This window comes from Macaca thibetana, chromosome 10 (assembly GCF_024542745.1).
Source record: "Macaca thibetana thibetana isolate TM-01 chromosome 10, ASM2454274v1, whole genome shotgun sequence".
Classification (NCBI taxonomy): domain Eukaryota; kingdom Metazoa; phylum Chordata; class Mammalia; order Primates; family Cercopithecidae; genus Macaca; species Macaca thibetana.
The window spans coordinates 66,292,992-66,306,463 of NC_065587.1; the positions used below are offsets into that span (position 1 = coordinate 66,292,992).

General features: G+C 55.7%; 2 protein-coding genes across 2 annotated transcripts in view; one reads left to right on the forward strand and one right to left on the reverse strand.

Annotated features, from left to right (window-relative positions):
- The window catches only part of RALY (RALY heterogeneous nuclear ribonucleoprotein), a 414,018-nt gene that overhangs the window by 383,266 nt on the left and 17,280 nt on the right, over window positions 1–13,472 (reverse strand). The window lies entirely within an intron of this gene.
- On the forward strand, window positions 770–12,635 carry E2F1 (E2F transcription factor 1). Its single transcript, XM_050807420.1, has 7 exons — window positions 770–1,030; window positions 7,543–7,633; window positions 8,005–8,224; window positions 9,954–10,106; window positions 10,776–10,890; window positions 10,986–11,211; window positions 11,336–12,635. The coding sequence occupies exons 1-7, from the start codon at window positions 770–772 to the stop codon at window positions 11,581–11,583; spliced, it is 1,314 nt and encodes a 437-aa protein (XP_050663377.1). The 3' UTR covers window positions 11,584–12,635.

The following is a 13,472-nucleotide window of genomic DNA, read 5'->3' on the forward strand; positions in this document are numbered from 1 at the left end:
TGGCTGTTGGAGATTTTGGCTAAAATGGGACTTGCAGGAAAGCTTGACGTCCCCCCGCCATTTCTAGCCACCGCTCTTCAGCTTGGGCTCTGCGTGAGCGGGATAGGGCCGGGTGCAGGATTAGGATAATGTCATGGGTGAGGCAAGTTGAGGATGGAAGAGGTGGCTGATGGCTGGGCTGTGGAACTGATGATCCCGAAAAAAAGAGGGGGCAGTCTCTGGAAATCTAAGCTGAGGCTGTGGAAGGCTACAGGTTGAGGGTCACGTGCAGAACAGAGGCTCTGTTCTGAACCTGCACTATAGAAAGGGCAGTGGGATGCGGGAGCATCGGGGCGGGGCGGGGCGGGGCAGGGCGGGGCCCGTGTTCCCGTGTCCCCACGCCTCCAACAGGGGACGCCCGGGCTGGGGGCGGGGAGTCAGACCGCGCCTGGCACCATCCGGACAAAGCCTGCGCGCGCCCCGCCCCGTCATTGGCCGTACCGCCCCGCGCCGCCGCCCCATCCCGCCCCTCGCCGCCGGGTCCGGCGCGCTAAAGCCAATAGGAGCCGCCGCCGTCGTTCTCGTCACGACCCGGGCAGCCAATTGTGGCGGCGCTCGGCGGCTCGTGGCTCTTTCGCGGCAAAAAGGATTTGGCGCGTAAAAGTGGCCGGGACTTTGCAGGCAGCGGCGGCCGGGGGCGGAGCGGGATCGAGCCCTCGCCGGGGCCTGCCGCCATGGGCCCGCGCCGCCGCCGCCGCCTGTCACCTGGGCCGCGCGGGCCGTGAGCGTCATGGCCTTGGCCGGGGCCCCTGCGGGCGGCCCATGCGCGCCGGCGCTGGAGGCCCTGCTCGGGGCCGGCGCGCTGCGGCTGCTCGACTCCTCGCAGATCGTCATCATCTCTGCCGCGCAGGACGCCAGCGCCCCGCCGGCTCCCACCGGCCCCGCGGCGCCAGCCGCCGGCCCCTGCGACCCTGACCTGCTGCTCTTCGCCACACCGCAGGCGCCCCGGCCCACACCCAGTGCGCCGCGCCCCGCGCTCGGCCGCCCGCCGGTACGGACCCCAGGGACGACGCGCCGACAGCGCCTCCTGTGCCCCCCGCGCAGACCCGGGAGGGCGCCGTGTTTGGCCTGGAGGCGGCAGGGGGCGGGGGAGGGGTTGACTGAGGCGCCCAGGCTGGGCGGTGCAGAGCCGGGGTTGGGCCTGCGGGCCCCGCCCTGGGGTGCGGGGTGACCTCGGGCCGGTCCCTGTTTGCTCCTCTGTGCTCTGGGCCTCAGCTTCCTCACTGGAGGCTCCCCAGCGTCAGACTCAGTGATAATAATAACCCACGTGTATTCAACTGGCGTTTACTGCATGCCAGGCCTTCGGCCGACTTCAAGTCAGCTAAAACTCACAACCCCGCTGTGAGCTGTGTTGTCACTGTGCCCATCTGACGGAGGAAGAACTGAGGCCCAGAGAGGGGAAGTGACTTGCCCCTGGTCACATGGCTGCAGGTGGTGGGGCTGGGATTTGAACTGAGGCCTGCTGGCTTCAGCTCAGAATTTGCATCTCGGTAGTGAGCACAGCTGCTAGGGGAAGTGAAGGCGGGGCGGAGGAAGGTCCTGGGGCCTAACCGTTGGTGAGCCATTGAGGAGACCCTCCTTCTGCCTCGATGCTGACTGCCAGGTGCAGGCCTGGCTGGCCAGGCCTCTGGGGACAGCCCTCCTGGCTGGGAGGCCTTCTCTGCAGGGGCGGGGCAGCTGGACCAGCTGCAGGTCCCCTCCCTCTGCCTGTCCTTCCATCTGCCACCCTCCACCCTCCCAGGCCCTGGTTGCCATGGAACCTCATTAATCAGGCAGGCCGACCCCTGAGTCTCTGTAGAAGGACTAGGTGGGCTGGGCCTCTGGGAGCTGGAGAGGCCCCCAGTGCCAGGAGAGAAAATGTCCCAGGGAGATCCTTTAATAAAGTCCTCCCTGATCGCTGAGCTCAAGACCAGTTCAGACTGGGGGGCCCAGAAGAGGCGGCTGAATTACAGTGGGAGAAGGGATTGGAAGTGTAGAGCTGGGACCTGTGGGGCGCACGGCAGGGTGTGGAGACCAGTTTGACTGGCACAGCCTATGGGTGAAGGTGGGGCTCTGGTGTGCAGGCGGGGCCTGGCCAGGCAGGATGGGGTCTCAGCAGGGAGCTTGAAGCAAGTGGGAGGGGTGAGGCAGGACTCAGGACAAGGAGGTAGAAGCTGCCTAACTGCTGATGGGGGTGTGGGTGGCAGCTGGTCCCTGAGGCATCCTGAGGAGGCTCCCCCAACCCCCTTGGCCCCATGCCCAGTGCTGCCTTCCGGAATCACCACAATGCTAATAATAATAACAATAGCAGCCACCATTGTTTTGAGGATGTCTTGTGTGCCAGGCTCTGTGCCAAGCACTTTACCTAATTAACTCATTTAACCCTATCAGCAGCAGTCCCTTTTTACAGATTGGGAAGCTGAGGCCTAGAGATGTTAGAATCTTCCCATGTCATTCTGCTCTTGAGTGGGGAGACCAGTCTGCATTTTCTGTGAGGTTGACCTCTGGGACGCCTTGCTTCCTAGAGATGCTGATAGAGGTTGGAGAAAGGGCAGGAAGGGCTTTTAGGGGCCCTTCCTCTTAATGAGTGGGTGGGAGGGGTTTGTACCAGGGGTGGACCAGGTGGCCTGTCTCCTGTACTCCAGGGACCTGTCCCTGTGGGTACCGCTTGGGACTTGGGCAAGCATCTTCCATTCAGTTGTGTGACAAGCATATAGCAGGCTCAGGTCTGCAGAAACCTGACAGAACCCGAGGGTCTTGTCCTCAAGTAACTGAAGAGGATTATGGGTTCTAGGATCAAAGGGAGGGACAGGGGCAAAGAAAAATGCCCTCCGCGCCACCTGTCAGGGGCAGGCTCATTGGCTTGGGCACTGCATTCATTCAACGGTTGTTGAATTAGTGAATGCCCAGGAGGCACTAGGCACAGAGACAAGGAGCCCCGGCTCCCAGAATACGTAAGGGCCAGGAGGCTAGCACCATTCTGGAGCTGAAGTCCAGAAAGTCCACAGGTTCGGCTTTTGGCCTCTCTGCACTGGCATTTGTCTGGGGCAGTCCTTGAAATAAGCTACAGGCTTAGCTTCTATACCAGCAGGCATTCGTTGAACACCTGTATATAACGCTCTATGCGATTTGGCCATTCCTCTTGGCCCTGCCTGTCCACTTCCACAAACTCAAGTATTATAACTATAATACGTGTTTACTATGGAAAACTTAACTTTTTTTTTTTTTTTTTTTCGGAGACAGGGTCTCATTCTGTTACCTAGGCTGGAGTGAAGTGGCGTGATTGTGGCTCACTGCAACCTCCGCCTCCCAGGTTCAAGCTATTCTGTGCCTCAGCCTCCCAAGTAGCTGGGATTACAGGCGCGTACCACCACGCCCAGCTAATTTTTGTATTTTTAGTAGAGATAGGGTCTTGCCATGTTGCCCAGGCTGGTCTTGAATTCCTGAGTTCAAGCAATCTGACTGTCTCAGCCTCTCAAAGTGCTGGGATTATAGGTGTGAGTCACCATGCCCAGCTGAAAACTTAACTCTTTTTGTTTTTTGTTTTTTTGAGATGGAGACTCGCACTGTTGCCTAGGGCAGTGTCGCGATCTCGGCTCACTGCAACCTCCGCCTCCTGAGTTCAAGCGATTCTCCTGCTTCAGCCTCCGGAGTAGCTGGGACTACAGGCATGCACCACCATGTCCGGCTAATTTTTGTATTTTTGGTAGAGATGGGGTTTCACCATATTGGTCAGGCTGGTCTTGAACTCCTGACCTCAAGTGATCCGCCCACCTCACCCTCCCAAAGTGCTGGGATGACAGGCGTGAGCCATTGCGCCTGGCCGAAAGCTTAACTCTTTTTTTTTTTTTTTTTTTTTTGAGACGGAGTCTCGCTCTCTCGCCCAGGCTGGAATGCAGTGGCCGGATCTCAGCTCACTGCAAGCTCCGCCTCCCGGGTTCACGCCATTCTCCTGCCTCAGCCTCCCCAGTAGCTGGGACTACAGGCACCCGCCACCTCGCCCGGCTAGATTTTTGTATTTTTCAGTAGAGGCGGGGTTTCACCGTGTTAGCCAGGATGGTCTTGATCTCCTGACCTCGTGATCCGCCCACCTCGGCCTCCCAAAGTGCTGGGATTACAGACTTGAGCCACCGCGCCCGGCCTGCTTAACTCTTAAGAACCTAGAAAGTTGGGCCGGGCGCGGTGGCTCAAGCCTGTAATCCCAGCACTGTGGGAGGCGGAGACGGGTGGATCACGAGGTCAGGAGATGAAGACCATCCTGGCTAACATGGTGAAACCCCGTCTCTACTAAAAAAATACAAAAAACTAGCCGGGCGAGGTGGCGGGCGCCTATAGTCCCAGCTACTCAGGAGGCTGAGGCAGGAGAATGGCGTAAACCCAGGAGGCGGAGCTTGCAGTGAGCTGAGATCCAGCCACTGCACTCCAGCCTAGGTGACAGAGCGAGACTCCGTCTCAAAAAAAAAAAAAAAAAAAAAACTAGAAAGTTGATGGCAGGATCCCAGCTCTATTCATTTTTTTTTCTTTTTTTTTTTTCCCCCTAAGGCTGTTTTTGTTTGTGGTGGTTGTGACAGTTTTTGTTTTTTAAAGTTTTAAAAATTGTAGTTTTCCCTGTATCATTCCCACCATTCAAATATGGCACTGGTCTCCCACGGTCCTCCCAGAGGCTGCCCCGAAATGTATTCTATAATAATAGAAACTGTACCAGAGAAAAGTTTCATGAACTTTTTAATCCAAAAGGGATCATATAAATATATTGCCCTGTGATAGTGTTTTGCTTGTCTGTATGTGTGAGGGGATTCTTGTCAACCTGCCTCGGTCCTTGACAGCTGTGTGGTGTTCAAGGGGCTAAACAAACACAGCTTTCATGACCCCCTTCATGGTTGGGTGTTCGAGTCATCCAGATTTTTTCACCAGGGAATGTCTTCACCCCTGCGTTTCAGGGCCCCTGTGCCAGTGTTTAGGGAGAAGTGGCAGAAATGGCATCCACTTAAGCCTTTGTTTTAGGGCGTGGCACTGACCTGCCTTCAGGGGTGGCCAAGGGCGGGGATCCCAGGGAGAAGGCAAGGGGTGCAGATGGCAGGAGCATGCTAGGGTTTGGGCCCCAGGGGCAAGTATGGAGGGGGGTGCATTCTGGCTGGGCTCTGGGGAAGTGGGGCACATGGTGGGTATGAGTGTGGGCTCTGTACCAGTCTGCTAGGGTGTAAGTCCTGGGTCCACCTCGCACTCTGGCCTCTCTGAGGTGGAGGCCATCATAGTACCTGCCAAAAGGTGGCGGAAGGGTTGCAGGGGAAGCAGTTGAGTACACAGTGCTCAGAGCACAGTAGCTCTTCTTTCCCCTTCAAAAGTCGGTGAATGTGCACAAGAGGTAGTGGTTCGTCAGCATGGAGGGAGTTCATTCAGCAAACATTTGTTGATGCCAGGCTCCATGGCAGACGCTATGGATTCTGAGGTGATTCAGATGCCTCTGAGGGTGAGACAGATACATCTGCAGAAATGTGTAGGGAGAGACAGAATGTGGCAAAAGGTCGGGTTTGAGGCAGTTCAGAGGGAGAAGAGGTGACGTCTCCTAGCTGATGGGTAAGGTTTCTGCCCACAGAGGTAGAGGGATCAGGCGCGAAGTGGGGCGGGTGGGAGGGATGCAAGGACAGTCTAGATTTCTGGGAAAACGTGACTTGGGTTCCTCTAGAGAAGCAGTGGCAGATGAGAGTATGAAGGCAATGGGGAGCTGGAGGAAGGCCTTAAGCAGGGGCGGAAGCATGGTAAGGTTTGTAGGAGGACTGGCTGCAGCAGAGGCAGGGAGACCAGTGTGGAGACTGCTCAGCAGCCCACGGGGGAGGTGGTGATCGCCGTGGTGATGAGGAGTTCTTGGCAGCTGCATGTGAGGAGGGTGACAGGTGGGGCTGAATACAACTGTAGCTCAGGAAACCCTGTGGATGGTGGAGGGGAAGATCAATCTGGTTTTGGTCTGGGTGCTTTTGAGCAGCCTGTGATACCTCCAGGACCGTCCCAATCCTGGAGTGTCTGAACTAAGCCAGAGTGCTTAGAGCTTGGGTTCTTCCTTAGACCGTCTTGGGTACAAATCCTGGCTCTACCACTTCCTGGGCCTCCCTGGGCTTCAGTTGCCTTATCTGGAAAATGGGGCCATTTTTATGCTGCTAGTCCATTGAATGGAATGAACTAATGGATGCAAGGAACTTGATGAGCACCAGCTGCTATAGATTAGTCATGCGTATAGATTAGTCAAAAACCAGAGAGAAGGTGATTTGGCCAAGGGACCTATGGTAATCAGTGGCTTAGCTGGGCATGGTGGCTGACTCATCCCAGCACAACTACAGTGAAGACTGAGGTGGGAGAATGGCTTGAGCCCAGGAGTTTCAGACCAGTCTGGGCAACACAGGGAGACCCCATCTCTACAAAAAATACAAAAATGAGCTGGTCGTGGTGGCGTCCTCCTGTGGTCCCAGCTGTTTGCAAGGCTGAGATGGGAGGATTGCTTGAGCCCAGGAAGTCCAGGCTGCAGAGAGTTGTGATCACACCACTGTACTCCAACATAGGCAACAGAGTGAGACCTGTCTAAAAAAGAAAAAAAAATAGTGGCTTAAAACAACAAACATTTCTTTTTTTTTTTTTTTTTTTTGAGATGGAGTCTCGCTCTGTCGCTCAGGCTGGAGTGCAGTGGCGCGATCTCAGCTCACTGCAAGCTCCGCCTCCCAGGTTCACGCCATTCTCCTGCCTCAGCCTCCCCAGTAGCTGGGACTACAGGCGCCCATCACCACGCCCGGCTAATTTTTTTGTGTTTTTAGTAGAGACAGGGTTTCACTGTGTTAGCCAGGATGGTCTCTATCTCCTGACCTCGTGATCTGCCCGCCTCAGCCTCCCAAAGTGCTGGGATTACAGGCGTGAGCCACCACGCCCGGCCTAAACATTTCTTATATAGTTTTTGTGGGTCAGGAATTCAGGGAAGACTTATCCAGCTCTGGCTTGGGGTTTCTGGAGGTTCAGCCAGTGTTTGGGGTCTGGCTGCTAACAGAAGTTGTGACTAAGTGTTGCTGTTGGGAAGAAGCTACGGTTTCTTGCCTATCATTGGGGCTACTTGAATGTCCATATGACATGGCAAAGTGACCTAATACAGAGCAAGGAGGAAGCTCCAGTGCCTCTGACCCAGTCTCAAAAGTGACACGCCATCCCTTCCACCACATTCCATTCATCAGAAGCAAGTTACCAGATCTAGCTCATAAAGGGGAGGAGAATTAGGCTTCATCTTTTGAAGGAGAAGGATCAAAAAGTTTGCAGATGTGTTTTAGATCCACCACTAGACCCCAGAGAAGTGGTGAAAATTGAGTGTCCTGTGTAGTAGGGCTGTGACTTTCAGGCTGTGTCTTCTCTGATCTCCCTCAGTCACACACTCAGGCATCCTGCTAGAGAAACTGAGGCGGGGGTAGTCCAGAGGCACCCAGCCTTCAGCCAGGTCTCTTCTGGCCTCACTTCTGGTTACTGGGCATCCTCCCATTGTTTTCGCCACAGGTGAAGCGGAGGCTGGACCTGGAAACTGACCATCAGTACCTGGCGGAGAGCAGTGGGCCAGCTCGGGGCAGAGGCCGCCATCCAGGAAAAGGTAACTATGAAGCTTGGGCTGGGCAGGCCCCCTGTGACCAGGTCCAGGTTAGGGGTGTGAACAGACAAACAAGTTTGCAAGCTAACATCTGGCTTGTCGGGCTTGAGCCAGGCCTCTGAGGACCCTGATGGGCAGTGGGAGTGGCCACCTGGCTTGGTTTCTCCAGGCCCTGAGGGGTGAGGAGTTCCCCGGAGGGGTGAGGAGTTCCCCGGCCAGAGGAAGAATGCTGTGGTTGGCCTCGCCAAGGGGAAGGAGCTGGCTGTCCCCCAGCCCCTATCATCCTGCGGCCCTGCCCTGCCAGAGTAGCAGGCCTGGCTGGAGGTGGGGGTGGATGCTGAAGGGCCCTGTCTTGCCTGACCACACCCCCGCAGGTGTGAAATCCCCGGGGGAGAAGTCACGCTATGAGACCTCACTGAATCTGACCACCAAGCGCTTCCTGGAGCTGCTGAGCCGCTCGGCCGACGGTGTCGTCGACCTGAACTGGGCTGCTGAGGTGCTGAAAGTGCAGAAACGGCGCATCTATGACATCACCAACGTCCTCGAGGGCATCCAGCTCATTGCCAAGAAGTCCAAGAACCACATCCAGTGGCTGTAGGTACCGGCCACACAGGAGGGCAGGCACACCTGCCCATGCCAGCCTGGAGGAGCTGGTAGTAATACCCACTGTGGCTGCCTGCATCCCCATCTTACAGCTAGGGAAATGGGCTCAGAGAGGAGAGGTAGCTTCCCTGAGATGATAGATGGTAAAAAGCACACAAATGTTACATATCCACCTCACTTGTAGCTTTACTTTTTTCTTTTTTCTTTTTTTTTTTCTTTGAGAAGGAGTCTCGTTCTGTTGCCCAGGCTGGAGTGCAGTGGCGCGATCTCGGCTCACTGCAAGCTCCGCCTCCCAGGTTCACGCCATCCTCCTGGCTCAGCCTCCGGAGTAGCTGGGACTACAGGTGCCCGCCACCACACCCGGCTAATTTTTTGTATTTTTTTAGTAGAGACGGGGTTTCATCGTGTTAGCCAGGATGGTCTCGATCTCCTGACCTTGTGATCCGCCGATCTCGGCCTCCCAAAGTGCTGGGATTACAGGCTTGAGCCACCGCGCCCGGCCTCTACTTTTTTCTTTTTAGATGAAGTTTCACTCTGTCACCCAGGCTGGAGTGCAGTGGTGCGATCTCAGCTCACTAAGATCACCTGAACCTCCACCTCCCAGGTTCAGGTGATTTTCCTGCCTCAGCCTCCCTAGTAGCTGGGGATCCAGGCGCCTGCCACCACGCCCAACTAATTTTTGTATTTTGTAGTAGAGATGGGTTTCACCACGTTGGCCAGTCTGGTCTCGAACTCCTGATCTCAGATGATCTGCCTGCCTCAACCTCCCAAAGTGCTGGGATTACAGGCGTGAGCCACCACGCCTGGCGCAGCTTTACATATTTATTCATCTGGGTTGCCACCATTCAGATCAAGATAGGAGCATTTTCAACACCCTAGAAGGTTCTCTTGTGCCCCTTTCCAGTCATTGCCAAGCCTTCATACCGCCAGGTCACCACTATCCTGGCTCTCATGCCCTCGTGAGGTCTGTCTGGCATAGATGTTTTATTCTTTTACTTGTTTTATTTTCCCCCTCCCTCCTTCGCCCCAGTCATCCTGCTACTACCCTTTCTTTGATACAAACACCTGCCTTTTCATTTTTTGGTAGATTATTCCATTCTGCATCTTTTGTGTTTTTTTTGGTGGGGTGGGGGTGCGGTTTGAGACAGGGTGTTGCTCTGTTGCCCAGGCTGGAGTATGGAGGCACAAATACAGTTCACTGCAGCCTCAACCTCCTGGGCTCAAGCCCTGTACCTGTAGCTAGGACTACAAGTACATGCCACCATGTCTGGCTAATTTCTTTAATTTGGTGTAGAGGCAGGGTCTCACTGTGTTGCTCAGGCTGGTCTCAAACTCCTGAGGCTCAAGCAGTCCTCTGGCCTCAGCCTCCCAAAGTGCTGGGATTATAGTTATAAGCCACCAAGCCCAGCCTTTTCTTTTTTTTCATTTGACAGCATGTCTTGGAAATGCTTGTGTGTGTGTGTAATATTTCGTGGCATGTCAGTTCCATCATTTATCCCACCCTGGTTGAGGGACATGAAGGTGTTTATATTTGGGCCAGACTTCAAGCCCATGACACTCTGATTTGGAGCCCAGCCGAGGAACCAGACCCAGAGAGAAGCAAGGGCTTGCCTGGGCCTCACAGAACAGAGGTGGCAGCAGACTCTGTCCTGAGGGCCAGGGCTCCTGGCCAGAGGGGCCAAGTGCTGCTAACCCTACCCTCCCTGGTGCCTCCCCACAGGGGCAGCCACACCACAGTGGGCGTCAGCGGGCGGCTTGAGGGGTTGACTGAGGACCTCCGGCAGCTGCAGGAGAGCGAGCAGCAGCTGGACCACCTGATGAATATCTGTACTACGCAGCTGCGCCTGCTCTCCGAGGATACTGACAGCCAACGATATCCTTGGATTGGCCGTAGGGTGTGGAAGGCAGGCTTAGCAGGCAGGGGCTCCACCCAAGTGGGACTAGAGAGGCTTGGATTCAGGAGAGGGCTCTGGTTGTTTTGGTTGCAAGTCCTGGCTCAGCATTTTCTCACTGTTGTGACGCTGGATAAATTGCTTAACCTCTCTGGGCCGCAGTGTTATTTATAAAAGTGAAATAATAATATCCAATTCTGAAATTGTATGGATTAAAAAAGAAAAGTGGCTAGGTGCAGTGGCTCATGCCTGTAATCCTAGTGCTTCAGAAGGCTGAGGTGGGAGGATCACTTGAGCCCAGGAGTTTGAGGCTGCAGTGAGCTCTGGTTGAGCTACATCACTCCAGCCTCGGTGACATAGCGAGACCCTGCCTCTAAAAAAATGAATTCCCAGCACCAGGCCTGGAGTTGTGTTGAACATTTTACATGGAATCGTTCCCGGTAGCTATTATCATTACCTTGGGATTCAATGGGTAGAGTGATTCCATTATATAGATGTGGAACTTGAAACTCAGGAATGAGGTAGGTTTTGAGCGGGTAGGAGGTTGGGAGGATAGGAGTGACTAGGCAGGTGTGAGCCCTGCCTTGTAAGCTGTTGGAGTGAGTGACCCCCTAGAAGTCAAAGGTCATGTGGTCCTTGACTCTGCCAACCCTGGCCTATGTGACATGTCAGGATCTTCGTAGCATTGCAGACCCTGCAGAGCAGATGGTTATGGTGATCAAAGCCCCTCCCGAGACCCAGCTCCAAGCCGTGGACTCTTCGGAGGTGAGATCTGGGAACTCCAGGCCCAACTGGGCTGGGCTGGGCTGTGCTGGTAGTCACCTGGGCCTCAGTTTACCCTGCCTGCTGCTTCCACCCAGACCTTTCAGATCTCCCTTAAGAGCAAACAAGGCCCCATCGATGTTTTCCTGTGCCCTGAGGAGACCGTGGGTGGGATCAGCCCTGGGAAGACCCCGTCCCAGGAGGCCACTTCTGAGGAGGAGAACAGGGCCACTGACTCTGCCACCATAGTGTCACCACCACCATCATCTCCCCCCTCATCCCTCACCACAGATCCCAGCCAGTCTCTACTCAGCCTGGAGCAAGGTGGGTGATGGGTAGGTGGGTGGGGTGGGGCAGGGCCCCTCTTCTGGGGGTGGGCAGGCACGACAGCCCCTGCCTGCCTTCCTGCTGGGGCATCCCCGGCCTGTGATGCTCCCCGTCTCTCCAGAACCGCTGTTGTCCCGGATGGGCAGCCTGCGGGCTCCCGTGGACGAGGACCGCCTGTCCCCGCTGGTGGCGGCCGACTCGCTCCTGGAGCATGTGCGGGAGGACTTCTCCGGCCTCCTCCCTGAGGAGTTCATCAGCCTTTCCCCACCCCACGAGGCCCTCGACTACCACTTCGGCCTCGAGGAGGGCGAGGGCATCAGAGACCTCTTCGACTGTGACTTTGGGGACCTCACCCCCCTGGATTTCTGACAGGGCTTGGAGGGACCAGGGTTTCCAGAGATGCTCACCTTGTCTCTGCAGCCCTGGAGCCCCCTGTCCCTGGCCGTCCTCCCAGCCTGATTGGAAACATTTAATTTATACCCCTCTCTCCTATCTCCAGAAGCTTCTAGCTCTGGGGTCTGGCTACCGCTAGGAGGCTGAGCAAGCCAGGAAGGGAAGGAGTCTGTGTTTGTGGTGTGTATGTGCATGCAGCCTACACCCACACGTGTGTACCCGGGGTGAATGTGTGTGAGCATGTGTGTGTGCATGTACCGGGGAATGAAGGTGAACATACACCTGTGTGTGCACTGCAGACACGCCCCAGTGTGTCCACATGTGTGTGCATGAGTCCATGTGTGCGCGTGGGGGGGCTCTAACTGCACTTTCGGCCCTTTTGCTCTGGGGGTCCCACAAGGCCCAGGGCAGTGCCTGCTCCCAGAATCTGGTGCTCTGACCAGGCCAGGTGGGGAGGCTTTGGCTGGCTGGGCTTGTAGGACGGTGAGAGCACTTCTGTCTTAAAGGTTTTTTTCTGATTGAAGCTTTAATGGAGCGTTATTTATTTATCGAGGCCTCTTTGGCAAGCCTGGGGAATCAGCAAAGGGGAGGAGGGGTGTGGGGTTGATACCCCAACTCCCTCTACCCTTGAGCAAGGACAGGGGTCCCTGAGCTGTTCTGCCCCACACCGAAGGAGCTGAGGCCTAGGTGATTTATTTATTGGGAAAGTGAGGGAGGGAGACAGACTGACTGACAGCCATGGGTGGACGGATGGTGGGGTGGGGCCTCTCCAGGGGGCCAGTTCAGGGCCCCAGCTGCCCCCCAGGATGGATATGAGATGGGAGAGGTGAGTGGGGGACCTTCACTGATGTGGTGGGCAGGAGGGGTGGTGAAGGCCTCCCCCAGCCCAGACCCTGTGGTCCCTCCTGCGGTGTCTGAAGCGCCTGCCTCCCCACTGCTCTGCCCCACCCTCCAATCTGCACTTTGATTTGCTTCCTAACAGCTCTGTTCCCTCCTGCTTTGGTTTTAATAAATATTTTGATGACGTTTGGGTCGGGTTTTGGGACTCTGTTGGGAACAGTTCGGGGCGGGAGAGGCCAAGGTTGCTGGGGAAATGCCCATTCTCCGCTTCCCTTCTCTCCGTCCCTGCTCGATTTGATTTGAGTCTCAGAACTCGAAGAAAGGTCAGCTTCATCGCTATTTTGGTCCTAACTCAAAAGCCGATCCAGTAAAGGTTTTTGTGGAAAGCCAAGAATGCTACTCAGTGCTGCCCGAAGTGCAGCGTAATGAGTGGCTTCTCCTTTTCCCAGCCCCAGAGGCCACTGTGCTCAGTTTGCTGTCTTCCTTCCAGACGTTTCTGGACATTAGTAAACATGCAACAAATGACAGTGGACTGGTTCTGTGTCAGGTATTTAGCAGTTCTGGGGACACGAGTGTTACCTCCCTTCTTGGTGCTCTCAGGGTCTGAAGGAGATCTACTTAAATGAGAAAATCAGGAAAGGCTTCCTGGAAGGCGTGCTTGAGTTCAGCGCTGTAGAATAGGTAGGAGTTAACCAGAGGAAGAAAACAAGCAAAGAACACGACGGGCAAAGGCCGTGGGCAGGAGGGAGAGGGATAGAGGACCAGAGAAAGTAGTGGCTGCGGTCCTGAGGTGAGGGTCAGAGTGGTGCTCCTGGAGCGGGGCGTTCAGTCTTAAGCTTTATTCGGGGGCCAAGGAGTCACTGGAGACCGAAGTGGTACCTCTTTCGCATCTTAAAAGCTCCCCCTGGCTGCTGTGTGGAGAACGGGTTGAAGGGAGGGCCAAAGCCACCGAGGGGAGGGGAAAGGGCCGCGCTGAGTGCCAGAGAGGGCGGGCGTCGGGATGCCTGGGAGTCGGCCACACGGAC